This window comes from Typopeltis vanoorti, chromosome 1 (genome assembly GCF_054136105.1).
Source record: "Typopeltis vanoorti isolate ZY-2024b chromosome 1, IOZ_Tvanoo_1.0, whole genome shotgun sequence".
In the NCBI taxonomy this organism is placed as follows: Eukaryota; Metazoa; Arthropoda; class Arachnida; order Uropygi; family Thelyphonidae; genus Typopeltis; species Typopeltis vanoorti.
The window spans coordinates 99,784,712-99,803,081 of NC_143549.1; the positions used below are offsets into that span (position 1 = coordinate 99,784,712).

General features: G+C 39.8%; 1 protein-coding gene across 1 annotated transcript in view; it reads left to right on the plus strand.

Moving 5' to 3' along the window:
• Nucleotides 1-18,370, plus strand: part of LOC150110251 (uncharacterized) — a 653,148-nt gene that overhangs the window by 487,932 nt on the left and 146,846 nt on the right. Inside the window, exon 16 of the mRNA XM_090398596.1 lies at nt 3,920-4,018. Coding sequence (XP_090254722.1) covers nt 3,920-4,018 — 99 coding nt within the window. The remainder of the gene's footprint in view (nt 1-3,919; nt 4,019-18,370) is intronic.

Consider the following 18,370-nt stretch of genomic DNA (forward strand, 5'->3'; position numbering starts at 1 on the left):
AAGGCTGCAGGCACAGTAACAAGTCAGCTTATCTCTCTACCTTCATCTTGCTGTCCTTTGCACTGATTATAGGTAGAATATAAGACAAAAATTAATATCCTCGTGGACTGCATGGAATAGAGAGATTAACAATAACCTTTACCAGATTAAGCTTAAAATTATACTATTACAGTCCATTTTGCAGGATGTTTAGCATTCTTGCATTACTCCAAATGCATATAGTCATCTTACTATTGAGGGGGGGGTGATGACATGCCTACTTGTGAGTTCTGCATCACTGCTTTAATCATCATACATATATTTAACTGCCTGTCTTCATTTCTTAACTGAGTCCATTTTAGTGTTCTTAATAGTCTCTCTAAGTTTTATAGATTCAGGCATGATGATTTGAAGACCAGCAGTAACCCAGTTGGTAGAGCAGTGGACTGTAGATGTTGAAGAAGCAGTTATCCATAGGTTGGTGGTTCAAATCTGCCTTGAAGGATTTTTTTGCCAGCCTGGCTGGCCGAGTGGTTAGCGTATCCACTCTCCAGCCAAAAGGCTGCGGGTACGAATCCCACCGTTGCAGTCAGTTGGTGGATTGAGTGGTGAAGTCAGGTGCCCTTCCCTCGATGAGCCTTTGGACTCCCTGGAGGTGTCAAATAATAATTTTATCTGATTCCTCTGATCCAACATCTATTTCTTTGTCTCTGCAATGACTCTCAAGCAATGGGAAAAAAGGAAATAAGACTGAAGACACAGCAACAAGTCAGCTTATCTCTCTACCTTCATCTTGCTGTCCTTTGCACTGATTATAGGCAGAATATAAGACAAAAAGGGCACCTACTCTACAGCTCTCCATCTCCACCACAATCATTCTTTTATGTTGCTGGCTACGTACTGAAAAAACATTCTAGGATTTTTTTTTTTTTTTTGATTTATTATCTAACTACTGCTCATACTGAACTTTTACTACCCTTACCAACTGAGTCATCCTCCTTTCCAGCTGTTTGTATTCCTCATGGAACTGATTATTACTACTCTTATGTTGCCTCCATAATGCCTTCTTTTTTTTTTCTCTCTCTAAATTGCATATTTAATCTCTATATTCACCCATTTTCTGCCTACCTTACTTAACACGTTCACTGCCAACTACGAGTATACTCGTAGTGGCTAATCCTGCTTCACAAGCCAGCTACGAGTATACTCGTAGGATGCTTACCGCTGGGAACGAGATTATTGTAGTGGCCTTGAAGAAGTGAAAATGCTTGGCTTGTGGGGCTAGCTTCATAACTGTGTATTCTCATAGACCGTATATGCTCTGTACAAGCCAACTACGAGTATACTCGTAGGTCGTTTACCTCCGGTAACGAGATTATCGTACTGACCTTGAAGAAGTAAAACAGCTCGGCGTAGGGGAACAGACCATGCCAAAGTAGCGTGGCAGCGAACGTGTTAATATTCTGACTTTGGAATACATTATATTGCTTCTACTAGGCAGTTCTTGAATATCACCCAACCAGCATTGATCTCCTTTCCCTCCAATTCCTCATTCCATGCTTCAGCTACAAGCTGTCTTCTGTGCTTCTCATAATCACCAGCCTTGTAGTTTCACATATACCCTTTTCTCACAGAAATCCTCACATGGTTGGCAACCACCCAGTAATTACTTCATGGTCACTCTCACATACTGGAGGGGGATTTGACAACTCATTTATAATAACATCCTCTGATGAGACCCTCAATCCTTATGTGCCCTCTGTTACATACTGCCTGTGGTAGGTTTCCCTCAAAAACTCAAAACTCTTCTTTTTTTTTTTTTTACTTCCAGTTGCTATCTCATCATCCCAATCTATATTGCTGTTATTAAAATCACCCTTTTCCCGTTTACTTGGCTAATTTGCTTATATTTCCTGGTCACTATCCTCTAGATTGCCAGGTTTATAGCAACATCCAATGAATTATTTCATTTTCTTCACCTCTATCTTACTTCATATTGCCTCAAAAGCCACTACCACTCTTCCCCCCCTTGCTTCTATAATCAATAGCACTCCACCTTCCTTTTTACCCTTTCTATCTTCACAAAAAATATCATACACTTCCATTTCTGTTCCTGTCAGGATCTCATCGTCATTCAACCATGTATCACTTATTCCAACAACTTTTGGATGGATAAACTCATAAAATGCAACCATTTCATTTCCCTTGTTTCTAATACTTCTAGCATTTGTATACAAATATAACAGCTTATTCCTGGATCTATGACAAGTTTCACTGATACCACTTATTATATGTGACTTCTCCATACTTTCCTCGAGCCATTTCTTTTTCTCCTTACTCATCCTAGGACCTTCTTCAAATTCAGCTGTTTTTCCCTACATCCCAATTTATCCCCTTCTGTTTTTGTCTACACATGCATTCACATCCTCTTGCAGCATCAACCTTTTTCATGCTGTGTCCGCCCTGAGTCTCCCCGCTTCCCTGTTTCTCTTGCACACTTGTTCTCTCATTCTCTATACTCATTCTGTATACTCATTAATCTCCCTTTCAGCTGCAGTCTCTCCAAATAACTCACACCAAAACCATTCAGATGTAGGCCATCATATACAGTTCAATTCTTCCTTCAGACTTATTCCAGACATTATCAAACTGCACACCTTTCTCATCACATATTTCTGCTAATATATCATTCATAATTGTTGGTCTCTGCCTCATCTCATCTCATCACTCTCATACCTGGGCAACACACTGGCTACCTTTCATATCACACTATTATCTTTTATCCTTCTCAACAACCTCCTGATATCCAATCTTACATTTTCCTTGTTCCCAAGCGAGTCCTTTATTCCTACTACCTCATTAACTCTATTCATTTTGCCTGTCATAAAACAAACATTGTGCATCTTCTCATTTACCACACACCTCTGATAATTGAATCACCATACAGCAGTACTCACGGTTCTTTCATTTTATTCATACCAACATCATTTGTTTTTGTTTTCTTCACTCTTCCATATACATATCTACAATTCTCTTCATTTCACTCTGCCGCCTCATCTTCACCAACTCACTTTCAAATCTCATGTCCTTTTTTAACTAACCACTCTTGCAATTTTATTGTTAGTCTCACAGACTTGTTTGCTATGAGCCATAATTTCCACCTTCCCATTAATTATGCTCTGTTTTTTAATATCATTATTGCCCACTTTATCATCAGTTGAACTTTTTTTTTTAATTAAATGCATTTTTGCCTTAAACTACATAAAATTGAACATTTCAAAAAATGCATCATTAAACTAATGGAGACATTATGGTGTATCACCATTTTGTATACCACCAACATATGATAACATGATAATATTGCTGCTCTGTGGAGGTTTTTATTATAATGATGATAACAATAATAGTGACATGAAAATGAGTAGAATGAACACACAAAACAATGACATTTTTCTCTAGGAAATTCTTAGCGTGCACACACACACACACACACACACACACACACACACACACACACACACACACACACACACACACACACACACACACACACACACACACACAAATTGATGTGTGTGTGTGTGTGTGTGTGCGAGTGCATGCGTGCGTGCAAGAATTTCCTAGAGAAAAACAACACATAATTGATGTGTTGGTTCATTCTGTTATAGATTGGAAGTGTGTGTTTGGCTTTGAAGAATATCTAGCAAACATGCAACATACAGTGACTACATCATTTAATGACTATTACTTAAATAGTCTGACTCTGTCTTGGTATATTCTTGGTATTTATCAGTTTTATATCAGAAGTGCATACTCAATTTAGCACATATATGGATAAAAAATCTTTACTCTAAATGCTTTTGAATATATTTTTAGAATACATTAAAAACATTAAATCTTAAAATCTCATATATAACATCATTTTTTTTTACTTTTCTAGCTAAAAAACTTAGTTGACCCTGAAATTCATGAACTTTTTCAACAAAAACTAAGAGACAGAGTGTTAATGAAGGATGAAAATTTTCATTGGTGTTCAAATGTGAGTTTACATTTTTGTTAACTTTTGATATATTTTGAAAAATGGATTTTATTAGTATTTTATTTATATTTTATTACTATTATTACGGGCAACTCCAGGGAGTCATTAGACTCATCGAGGGAGGCCCCAAATCATATTCATCACAACTATTTGACATTCATACAGTATCTATCATACCTCGCCTTAAACTCATTCACTGTCACAGCATCCACCACAGACTCAGGGAGCACATTCCACTCATTCACTACTCTAAAAGTAAAGAACCCAGCTCTAACACCTTTACTAACCACACTTTTGCCCAGTTTCCATGGATGTCCCCTAGTCCTCCCACAACCAGCCCTGTTCTCAAAAATATCTTCTGAATTAATTTTATAGAAACCCTTCAGTAATTTGAATGTCTCAATCATATCTCCCCTCTTCCGCCTATCAACCAATTTTTGCAACCCACAAATCCTCAACCTGTTCTCATACGGTTCATTCCACAGACCTGCTATCATCTTGGTCACTCGCCTCTGGATCCTCTCCACCTCCTCCCCATCAAGAAGAAACCTAGGTGACCAAATCTGAGCACAGTAGTCTAGATGGGGTCTTATCAAGGCTCGATACAGAGGAACAATAACCTGCTTGTCTCTGCTTGTCAACGTATTCTTCAGCAACCAAGTGATTTGATGAGCTGTTTTGGTCACTTTTGCAATGTGTCCCCTAAATTTCAATTCCTTATCTACCAACACTCCTAAATCTCGTGCCTCATCAATTTCCTGGAGCACGGTTCCACCAATGCAGTAAACTGCTGCCAATCTTTTCACCCCAAAATGCATAACCTTACATTTTGCCACATTAAACTGACATCCATTCTCCTTAGCCCAGACCTCCAATCTATCCAAATCATCCTGCAAAATTTTGACGTCATCTGCATTCACTATTGCCCTACCCAACTTCGCATCATCTGCAAACAAATGAACTGTTCCTCTCAGATCATTTCTATATCATTTATGAACAAATTAAACAGCAGTGGTCCAAGACCAGATCCTTGTGGCACACCACTAGTCACAGGCCGTCTTGTGGACTCTACTCCCGAGTAAACCACTCTCTGATATCTCTCCGTCAACCACCCTCCTATCCATCTCACCAACCCTATGTCCATTCCCATATGCTGCAATTTACTGATTAAAATTATATATTTTATAAATATATATATTATAAATAAATAAACCTTTATTTTTCTTAGCAAACTAAACAGATTATTTAGAGTAGCCTTGAGTTTGTGATGATGCAGAACCTTCCAGTGTTTCATCTTCATGTTTATTCTTCTCTCTGTTCCAACTTTACCTTTCTGTTCCTGCCTATCATCACTGGAATCCAACTCCTTGCACCTGTGTTTGGCATGCTGTGTAATATAGGAACATTTAGAGAAGATGATCCTAGTAATATTATTATTATGTGAGACCTCCAGGAAGTCTAAGGCTCATCGAGGGAGGCTATAAATCACTCAAACCAGCTATCATACCTTCCCTTAAATTCATTCACACTAGATTCACTCACTACCCCCTAAGGGCAAATTATTCCATTCATTCACTCAGGGGCAAATGCTGGTCTTGAAATTCAGGCTTGCTCTTGTTATCATTCAGGAAGTGAGAGGTGCGATTGAAGTCTGATTAGCAGAATATTGAATTACTGACCATTTAAAACTATATATTTAGAAATTTATGTACATTTTTTATTATTATTATTATTATTCAGGCCTCCAAGGAGTCAAAAGACTCATCGAGGGAGGTCCTTTCTAAGACATAAAGTCTGTCAAGACTCATCGAGGGGAAGTCCCCCCCTGAGAAACACAAAGTTTATCATACCACTCCTTAAACCCACTGACCGTTCTCGCTCCCACCACTCCATCAGGCAATGCATTCCACGGCTCAACCACCCTCCACACAAAGAAACCACTCCTTACCCTCTTGCTCACAGTTTCCTTTCGTAACTTCCAGGGATGGCCTCTTGTCATCACTCCTTCCCGCTGATCAACCAAGCGAAAGAACTCCCCAGTGTCAACCCTGTAACCACCTCTCAACAGTTTAAAAGTCTCAATCATATCACCTCTCCTTCTTCTATCCACCAAACTCTGCAGTCCACATTCTCTAAGCCGATCCTCATAACTATCCTTGTACAGCCCTGAAACCATCTTTGTCATCCGTCTTTGTATCCTTTCCACGGTTAATTTATCCCCTTCAAATCCTGGGGACCAAATCTGAGAACAATAGTCCAAGTGTGGTCTGATCAGAGACTTATACAATGGAATGATAACCCTCTTATCTCTGCAGGTCAGTGTCCTTCTCATAATAGCAGCAATCCTCTGTGTTACCTTCACCACCTTTGCAATATGTCCCCTAAACTTCAGGTTTCTATCAATCATCAACCCCAGATCTCTTGTCTCCCCTACTTCCTCCAGTATAACTCCTCCCATAGAGTATGCAGCATCCCATCGATGTTTCCCAAACCTCAAGACCTTACATTTTGCTGCATTAAACTGACACCCCCATTCATTTGCCCATCTATCTAGCTTATTTAAATCCTCTTGCAGGGCTACCACATCTGCACTATTACTAATAATCCTTCCAAGCTTCGCATCATCCGCAAACAACTGAATATCCCCCTGCAATCCACTGGCTATGTCATTGATATAAAGGTTAAACAATATAGGTCCTAGTACTGAGCCCTGTGGGACCCCACTTGTAACCCTCTGCCTCCTGGAAACTGCTCCACCATACACAACTCTCTGATACCTATCAGACAGCCAATCCTGAATCCAGTTGACCAATCTGACATCCAGACCCATGTGCTGCAACTTAAATATCAGCTTATCATGTGGCACCCTGTCAAATGCCTTCGCCAAGTCTAAGAAAATTGCAGTATATGCCTTTCCCTCATCTAATGCTCTTGTAACTTTATTATAAAAGGCTAGCATATTGCTAAAACAAGAGCGTCCTTTCACAAATCCATGTTGATTCTCACAGATAACATTACCCTCATCTGCCCAATGCTGTACACGGTCCCTCACTACCTTCTCCAAGATCTTAACAACTACTGATGACACACAGACTGGCCTATAATTAGACACTTCCAGTCTGTTACCACCCTTATGCAATGGCACTATCTTACCTTCCTTCCATTCCCTGGGCACCTTTGCCAAAGCCAGACTTTCATTGAAAAGCCACGTTAAAGGTATTGTCAATTCCCTAGCACATTCTCTCAAAACTCGTGGCGAAATACCATCCAGTCCCACAGCTTTACTGACATCCAGAGTACTCAGTATCTGAAACACACTCTCCTCCTGTACCTCCAGACCTCGTACCAGTCCTATCCCTCTAGCATTAAAACTGACTCCTCTAGGATGAAATACTCCAATAAAGTGTTCATTGAACAATTCCACTATGTCCTCTGCATCAGTCACTCTATTCCCATTTTTATCCCACAATATCATTCTTCCACAGTCATTTCTCCTCCTACTGGCCACATAGCTAAAAAATTCCCTAGGATTTTCTTTGGATCTTAGGGCCAATCTCCTCTCATATTCCAGTTTCGCTTTCCTTACCACACGAGTCACTCTTCTGGCCTGTGTCTTATATTCCTCATGCATCTCTTCACCTGTCTCCTTATATCTCTTCCATAGCCTCTTTTTCGCATGCAATTCCTGTTTAATATTGTTTGTCATCCACTTTACTCCAAATTGCGCCCTCTTCTTCACTCGTGGTATACAACTTACCATTGCTGATAACAAATATTCTTTCACAATTTCCCACGCACTGGTGATATCCCGGCCTTCCAATTCCTCCCTCCATGAAACTTCCCGAAGTTGACGTCTAAGACTATTATAATCACCTGCCTTATAATTCCACATAAGTTCCCGTCTCTTTGATACTCCTGCATGTCTATTCATTTTCCAAGTCAAAACCATATGGTCACTCTCTCCAACTGGTGGGAGAGACGTCAACTCAGTTATTATCAACTCTTCTGATGCTATAACCAAATCCAAAATTTTTGAACCTCTTGTTCCCTCTGTTACATGTTGCCTAAGACATTTGTCCCTCAAGAATTCTAGAAATTCCATTCCCCTATTGTTACATGCATCTTCCTCTCTCCAATTTATACTACTGAAGTTAAAATCTCCCATAACAATCATTCTTCTTGCACTTGCCAAACTTAGCTGTCTAAACATCTCCTGGTCCCCATCCTCTGTGCTCCTGGGTCTGTAGCAACACCCCACTAAATATCCTGTCTTGCCTACCTCTACCTCACACCATACGCTCTCAAAATCATTTGTCTCACTACCTTCCAAATTTTCCACTCTTAGAGGACATAGGTCATCACTTATCATAAGCAGCACCCCACCACCACGCTTTCCCCTCCTATCCTGGCGAAAAATGCTATACCCAGTGACTTCTATTCCTGTTTTTATATCCAATTCTGTCAACCACGTCTCAGTGATCGCAATAATTTTTGGCCAGGCTGATGCTATCTGCGCCACCAATTCCTCTCCCTTATTCCGGATACTCCTGGCATTAGTATACAGCATATAAATGCCATTGTTTCTATACCCAGCATTATCCCTTCTAGACTCCACTGGGCTCAGTCTTACCTGACATTGTCTCCCTTCTCCCAAGTATCCATTCCCACAAGAGGCCACCCCTGCTATCATCCTCCCTGGGACACACTGACTCGTTCAGAACAGCAATCTCTCCAGATGCCTACGTCCTTCCTCATTCAAATGCAAACGGTCTCTCGCAAACAACTCCTCTCTTTCCTCAAACGCACTCCAAGCATCCACATATACCAGTCCTCTCTTGTCACACATTCTCGCTATTATGCCATTCAATATCACCGCTCTTCTGCTCAGCTCATCATTATCATACCTAGGCAACACGCACACTATTTTTCCTCTCTCTGTCTTCTTCCGTACAGTCTCAAGCAAAAATCTCATATCTCTCGCTGCCCGACTTACATTACCACTCAAGTCATTCGTTCCTACCATCACAATCATCTCATCCACCCTTTCACTTCTCTTAATTGCCATAGCCACCCTTTCTATTGTTCCTCCTGGCAAACACTCCTCACGCATCCTATCCTGAACACCACGGATCATTGAGTCACCATACATTATACCTCTTACCATTCCATCGCTCCTATTGTTTCCATTCTCTCCTCTTCTTTCATTCCCATACCTCTCTCTTCTACTGTTTCCATTCTCTCCTCTTCTAGCACTCCCATACATCTCTCTCATTCCCTCTCTCCTACTGTTTCCATTTTCTCCACTTCTAGCACTTCCATATCCCTCTCTCATTCTGTCTCTCCTACTAGTGTTTCCATCCGCTCGTCTTCTAGCATTCCCATACCTCTCTCTCATTCCATCTCTCCTACCGTTTCCATTCTCTCCTCTTCTAGCACTTCCATATCTCTCTCTCATTCCGTCTCTCCTACTGTTTTCATCCTCTCGTCTGCTAGCATTCCCATACCTCTCTCTCATTCCTTCTCTTCTACTGTTTCCAATCTCTCCTCTTCTAGCACCCCCATACCTCTCACTCATACTCCTTAAATTCTCTCTCTCTCCTACTCTGATTCGCCTTGCATTCATCTCTTCCATTCTCCTAATCTTATCTTTCATACTTCTGCTCTCATTCACTAGACATTCCACCTCCTCTTTCAACTCATCTATCTCCCGCTGCAGGTCAGTCACTCTTAATCTAAATTCACTCTCCCAAACAAAACCATCTCCTAAACTTCCACAGTCACTCACACCTTCCACACTATCAACCATTATTTTCTCATTCTCTCCTATCATACTGCATGCCACAAAGTCTCTTATGATATTGCTAATAATCGAGTTCTTAAATGGCGGAGGACTTGGCGTTACGTCACTTGCGACTGCTGCTGAATCCACCATCATTCCTTACTGCCGAGTAGCGTAATCCTTAATAATTATTCAATTAATAAATAAGAGGGGAAAAAAATACAAACATCAGAACATTTAAGTACTAATATAATTAAATAAAATGAATATAACTAAATACAAAGTAACTTAGCTTCGTTTTGTCTTCCACCGTTACGCGTTCGATTCTGACGGTACCAACATATATTATATCGCGACAGCAACTCAATTTAATCATATAAATACAACATTTATTTTACAAATGATATTCTATCTTTTTCAATTCAGCTACTTGAATACAAATTCTACTCTACGGTTCTTCTTTATGAACTGGTCAATAACATCATCATAAAACGTTGGTTGTAATTTAATTTTCCCAAGCAACATGCACACTTGTAAAGGCTGGTTGAAGCTCACTGACTTGAGCTACGTTGACTGCATATGGCCTGTGTTTAAGCAACAGAGTGAGACAACGTGAAATGGCTATGCATGCTCATGAAATCACAATGCTGCTGCAAAGACCTGGAAGCTCTTACAACTGAGCAAGCCAAGGTAGCTTTGACTAGACGAGCAAGCATCGGCCTTCAATATACACAATGCAAAGCTCAATTATTGCTGTGCAAGTTTAAGACGTCTTCTGTCTACAAAAATAAAAGCCTAAATGAAATGCTTATAAATGCATGCATTTATTAACAAATAAATATTACTTCTTTCTCAATCAATGAGCTTGCGCAGCAAACATAGCAACCATGGAGAATTCGCCCCTGCATTCACTGCTCTCTGGGAGAGAAAAACCTAGCTCTTACCCCTTTCTTGACTCTGAACAAACTTAACTTCCATGGATGTCTCCATGTTCTCTCTCTACCTTCCATATAACAAAAAAATTTCATCAGTATATATCCTATAACATCCATTCAAAAGTTTATAGACCTCTATCATATTACCTCTCTTTCTCCTGTTAACTAGTCTGCAATCCACATACTCACAATGTATCTTCATAATCCAAATCCCATAATCCAGATATAATCTTTGTAACTCTTCTTTGCACCCTTTCCACAGCTTCTTTATCCCCTTGGAACCCAGGTGACTGAATATGTGCACAATAAATAATCCAGGTGTGGTCTTATCAAAGCCTTATAAAGAGGCAAAATGACTTCCTTATCCTTACATGTCAAGGTTTGCTTCAACATCGTGATTATCATCCGAGTTGTATTTGCAACTTTTGCTATGTGACATTTGAACTTCAAATTCCTATCCACCAATACGCCAAGATTCCTTACCTCCTCAGTTTCTTGTAGCATAACCCCAATAATATAATATGCTGTTAGAACTCTAATCATGCCAAAGTGCATAACTTTGCACTTACTAACATTAAACGGATAGCCATTTTCATTTGCCCAAATTTCTAGCCTGTTCAAATCATTTTGTAATTGCTGAATATCAGTAGAATCCCTGATTGCCCTGCCTATCTTTGCATCATTGGCAAACAATTGCACATCTGATATTAGATCCTGCCTGATGTCATTAATGTATAGACTGAACAATAATGGCCCAAGGACTGAACCCTGAGGTATAACAATGGTCACCTTAAATCTGGCAGATTCACACCCACTGTGTACCATTTTTTGATATCAGTCTGTCAAGAGTTTATATTCCAATTCCATATTCTCCAGTTTATGCAACAGCCTTTCATGTGCTATCCTATCAAATGCTTTAGAAAAATCCAACATTATCACATTGTATCCATTCCCTTTATCCAACTTGGCCATAACATTGTTATAAAATACAAGCAAATTGCTAAAACATTACCTTCATTTAGTAAACCCATACTGTTCCTTGCAGAGTATAGCATGTTTTTCTACCCATTTCTATATGCAAGTTCTTACCAACTTCTCAAAAATCTTCACTACCACACCAGAGATACTGAGAGGTTGGTTGTTAGACCATCAATTTTTGCACCACCCTTGTACAATGGAATTATCATACATTCCTTCCATTCCTGTGGTATCATTCCTGAGCTGGGACTCAAGTTATACAAACATGTGAAAGGCCTAGCCAATTCGGCTGAACATTCCTTTCGCAAACGGGCTGTTTGCGAAAGGAATGTCTGTCTTTACCATCTGTCCTTATTGACAAATTCTTATCCAGGTTATGCAACAGCTCTTCCATCTCATTTTCATGAACCTCTAACTCTTCATCAAATGTAGCAGTAGCACTGTGCACCATGTTACATACATCTGGTTGATATATCTTAGCAAAGTGAGCACTCATTAACTGAACAATCTCATTAGCTTTTGACACTCAAGTGCCATCTACATTAAATAAAGTTATTCTTCCACATTTATTCTTTCTTTTGCTTGTGGCATAACAATAAAATTCTTATGGATTGCCTTTAGCTTGCATGGTCAATTTCTTTTTACTCCGATTTAGCTTTCCTCATAACACTTGTTACTTTTCTGTCCTGAACTTTATATATTTCATAACTCCTCTCACTCTTATTTTCATGATATTCTTTCCACATAATTTTCTTCTTCTTTATCCTTTGCTTAATAATGTTGCACATCCATTTCACTCCCAACTTATTTAGTCTTCAAATACGAGGGATACATTCAGATATCGTGTCATTTAAGCACTTTTTCAAAGATTCCCATGCATTGCTGACATCTTTCCCATTCAGTAATTGATACCATGGGAATAAAGATAGTATTCTCCTAATTTGTCAGAATTTCCAGCTTTGTAATTCAGCATGTAAACTGTTTTAATCAGAATATCAATACAGTTAGATACTTCTCAAGAAAGCACAGCATGATCACTGTCACCAATTGGTGGTAAAATAGCCATATTCTTCACAGAGATCCCTTCTGATGCTATGAGCAAATCCAACACTCTTTGACCTCATATGCTACTTAAGAAGTCTCACAACAAGTCAATAAATTCTCTTTCTTTCTTATCATGAGATTTCTCTTCTACCCAGTCAATGTTTGGAAAATTAAAGTCACCTATAATGATCAATCATTTGGTACCCATAAGGCTAAATTGGCGTTGCATGTCTTCATCCCATGCAACTGAGCTGCAAGGTCTGCAGCAACAGCCCACCATATTCTGTTAACCTCCACTTCACACCAGATAGACTCCAACTCACTGCTATGTGGGATGTTGTTGCCATCATTCATTTCTTGTGTTTCTACCCTAACCAGACTTAAGTCATCTGATATCATTAGCAACACTGCTCTTCCTTTCCCATCTCTTCTGTCATTCCTAAAAGTAGTATACCCATTATACTTGATCCCACTTACCATATCTTATTCTGATAGCCAGGTTTCACTAGCATCAACAAACTTAGGCCAATATGATATGGCCTAAGTTTGTTGATATCATATTCAATAAAGCAACAAACTGAATCCTTTGTTTCTAATGCTCCTGGCATTTGAGTATAGACATAATAAATTACCACCTAGCCTATTCTTATAATTAGATATGCAATCTATTTGGTCTTGTTCTAGAATTTTGTCTTTTCCTTCCCCAGACATACTTAAAAGGTCCGAATCCAAAGCATATTTTTCCACCCCTTCACCACATACGTAACCATGTTCAGAGACATTCATATCTTTATCACGCTTGCATACCATAGCTTAACTTTCACACACATTTTTCCCATTCCTCCCTTGATCATCTAATTTCCCTGACTCTGCAATAGGTCTCATACCAAGAAGTAATTTCTCCAGGCTTCTGATGCCAACTGAATTCAAGTGTAGACCATTCTTCTTATACAAGTCTTTTCAGCCATCAAACACACTCCACACATCTAAAAACTCACATCCATTTCTTCTACACAGCCTGCATGTGAAATCATTTACTATCATTGTTCTCCTTCTTAACTCAGTACTGTCATATCTGGGTAATAATCTTGCAATTTTTACCCTCTCACATTTCTTTCTTCCTTCTTTCAACAGCCCTTTCATATCTTCTCTCATACTATATTTGTGACTACTTAAATTATTAGTACCTACCAGAACTACCATCTCTTTTACTTTTCTTTTTAGGTTTTCAATTACATTTGTCATATTTTTAATTTTCGCTCCCAGGAAACTATTATTATTATTACCTGCAACTCCAGGGAGTCCTTAAACTCATCGAGGGAGGCCCTAAACATCATATCCACACAACTATTTGACATTCTCACAGTATCTATCATACCTTGCCTTGAACTCATTCACTGTCATAGCACCCACAACAGGCTCTGGCAGCTTATTCCACTCATTTACCACTCTAAAAGTAAAGAACCCAGCACTAACACTCTTGTTAACCACACTCTTGCCCAGCTTCCATAGATGTCCCCTAGTTCTCCCACCACCGGTCCTGATCTCAAAAATATCCTCTGAAATCCTATAGAAACCCTTCAGCAATTTGAATGTCTCAATCATATCTTCCCTTTGCTGCCTATCAACCAATTTCTGCAACCCACAAATCTTCAACCTGTTCTCATAAGGTTCATTCTATAGACCTGCTATCATCTTGGTCACTCGCCTCTGGATCTTCTCCACCTCCTCCCCATCAAGAAGAAACCTAGGTGACCAAATCTGGGCACAGTAGTCAAGATGAGGTCTTATCAAAGCTCGGTACAGAGGAACAATAACTTACTTGCCTCTGCTCGTCAAAGTATCTTTCAGCAACCAAGTGGTTTGATGAGCTGATTTAGCCACTTTTGCAATGTGTCCACTAAACTTCATCTCCCTATCCACCAACACTCCCAAGTCCCTGGCCTCATCAATCTCATGGAGTATAGTTCCACCAATGTGGTATACTGCTGCTAATCTTTTCATCCCAAAATGCATAACCTTACATTTTGTCACGTTAAATTGACATCCATTCTCCTTAGCCCAGAACTCCAATCTATCCAAATCATCCTGCAAGATTTTGACATTTCTGCATTCACTATTGCCCTACCCAACTTTGCATCATCAGCGAGCAAATGAACTGTTTCTCTTAGATCCTTCCCTATATCGCTAATGAACAAATTAAAAAGCAGTGGTCCAAGAACAGAACCCTGCGGCACACCACTAGTCACAGGCCATCTTTTGGATTCCACTCCTGAATAAACTACTCTCTGATATCTCTCCATCAACCACCCACCTATCCATCTCACCAACCCTATATCCATTCCCATATGTGGCAGTTTACGGATTAGAATTCCATATGGTATCCTGTCAAAGGCTTTAGCCAGGTCCAGCAGTATCACTGTAAACCCATTACCCTTATCAAGTTCAGCCGTCACTGTGTTATAAAACTTGAGCAAGTTACTGAGGCATGATCTAGCCTTCACAAAGCCATGTTTGTGAAGTATCTCATTTTCATCAATCCATTCCTGTATTTTTTCCTTGACTACTTTCTTCAAGACCTTGACAACTTGATATGCTGATCGGTTGGTAATTTGCAAAATTATGAGTGGTGACTCTCTCGACAAGCACAAATTTTAAAATTGAGTCACCATACCATATTACCTCTTGTTTCTTAGATTTTAACTGACTTACCTTGTTGTTATTAATATTATAATGACCAAGTTCAGTGCTTTCCTGCCTGTTCTTGTTCTGATCCTATCCTTTTTTTATTGTGTTTAAGTTTAGTCAAATGTTTTTCCACCTTTTCCAGTTCTCTGGTAGATGTTGTAATAACTTTTCTTTTAATCAAGATATTTCTAATGTCAACTTATCCTCAGATAAATTATCATCATCACTGCAGCAGTACTTCTGTTCATCAAGACAAATGCTCTCCTCTGTAGTAACGACTTGAGCTTCAGAAACTACCCTGTTATGATGAGTTTCGGTGCCATTCTTAAGAATATAAGATGAATAATGGTAATAATCACTTTCATGAAGAGTATAAAGAACAAGCCAGGAGAGTGACTCAGTTAGTAAGGAAAACAAAAGTGTAGTATGAGTAGAAATTGACAAATCGGCAAAGAAAAAGTGTAGAGAGTTTTTAGATATGAGGCAAGTAGAAGGAAGAATGATCATAGTAAAATTACGTGAATGGATGAAAATGGTGAAATCATAACTGTACAAAAGACATTGTTGAAATATTTAGTGATCAATTTATAAGGGTGTTTCATCCTCATCTGGATGGAATAATGAGGAACTTAAGTGTAGAGGACATAGGAGAGGATGGCTTAATTGTGAGTTAACAAGGGGTATTTGAGGAAATAAATAACTTTGATGTCAATAAGGCAATAGGATTTAAAGACATATCCCTATCCATTTTAAGGGAATGGTCCAGGGAATTGGCAGTAGCATTGGCATGCTTGTTTAATAAGAGTCTTACAACAGCACAGGTTCTAAGGGAGTGAAAAGAAGGTAAAATTGTTCCGCTGCATAAAGGTGGTAATAAGATTGTGACTTCAAATTATCCACCAGTCTGTATATCTGGAGTTGTGGTGAAGGAACTAGAGAGACTGGTGAGAAATAGGATACAGAATTTGGTTCAGAACAGCAGCATTCTCTGTGGTTATTAGCATGGGTGTGTTAAGGGGGGAGATCATGTTTTACTAACTTACTTATGAGGTGGTATCAAAAGGTTTTGAGACTAGGTTTGTAACACGCCGACAGATGGCAGCACAAGGCTGCATGCACAGTCACAGGGAGCACCTATCTTCATAAGTCAGTATGCCAAAAAACACCGTCCTGTGTACATTGGAAGCTGTGCAACTGATGCTATTCTGACCACCTGCATTACCACATCTGCGATTTCATAATGGACATCACGTTAGAACAAAGAGCAAACGTGAAATTCTGCATGAAACTGGACAAATCTGCCACATAGATGTTTGACATAATTCGGCAAGTTTTCGGCATGCTGCAATGAGTCATTCAAGGTGTTTTGAGTGGCATGCATGCTTCAAGAGTGGAAGAACATCACTCAAAGATAATGAGAGATCAGGAAGACCTTCAACAATCTCAACCCCCCAAAATTCCGAAACCATTCGGCAACTTGTGCATGAGGATCATTGGAGAACACTCCACAACATTGTCAGTGTGTCATATGGGACAGTCCAGGCAATCCTCACTTGTGATTTGAATATGTGCCGTGTTGCTGCCAAGTTCGTTCCCAGGCTGCTGACCCAAGAGCAGAAGGAACACTGCATCAAAGTCTGCCAAGAACTCCGTCAGCGTGCCTTGGATGACCCATCCTTCATGTTGAAGATGATTACTGGTGACGAAACTTGGGTGTTCGGGTACGACCCTGAGACGAAGCAACAGTCTTCACAGTGGAAGAGCCCATCATCTCCATGTCCGAAAAAGGCGAGGCAGGTCCGCAGCTCGACCAAGTGCATGCTCATCGTCGTTTTTGACATTCGTGGCATTGTGCATTGAGAATTCGTCCTCAGGGGCCAGACCGTCAATAACGAGTTCTACTGCCAGGTTTTAAGGTGTCTGAGGGAGGACATTCGGCAAAACCAACCAGATCTGTGGCGTGTGAAAAACTGGATGCTCCACGATGACAATGCACCCTGTCACTGAGCTCTCCTCACATGTGAGTTTCTCGCCAGAAACATGATCTCACTTCCACACCTACCCTACTCACCAGATTTGGTGGTTCCTGCAGACTTCGTCCTCTTCCCAAAGATGAAGATCCAGCTCAAAGGTCACCGTTTTGACACCATTGCGGAGATCCAGCGCGAATCGCAGAAGGTGCTTGACATGCTTCGAAAAGAAGACTTCCAGGACACATTCCACAGAAGTGGTAAGAACGCTGGGAGCACTGTATTGATATGCAAGGGGACTATTTTGAAAGTGATAGTGTGTAAACATAGATAAATAAAGTAATTTCTCGTAAACTGAGCTAGTCTCGAAACTTTTTGATACCACCTCATATATACCATAATAAGGTGACAAATACCTTGACAGGGAAGATGCATGTACAGTGGTGTACTTGGATTTTGCAAAAGCATTTGATAGGCTCCCACATGACAAACTATTAAATAAATTGAAACAGATGGGATTGGATAAGAGACTTCTGAGTTGGATCAGTGACTGGCTATCAGATAAGTATCAGAATGTTCTATGTGGGGGTGCAGTATCCCCTAAGAGGAAGGTCACTAGTGGCATACTGCAGGGTTCACTTTTGGGACTATTGTTGTTCAATTTGTATATTAATGATATTGGGATGGGTTTAACTAGTGATTGCAGTTGTTTGCAGATGATGCAAAATTGGGAAGAGCAATGAAGCGTCAAACAGACATTATGGCCTTGCAGAAAGACTTGAATAGATTGCATGATTGGGCAGGTAAGTGGAACTATCAGTTCAATGTTGCAAAAGTGCAAGGTTTTGAGATTTGGTAAGCAATGATGGAATGCAAAATATACAAAGGTGAGAAAATTTTAAAGAAGGTAAAGGAAATGAGAGATCTGGGAGTAGTGGTGGACAAAGACCTGAAATTC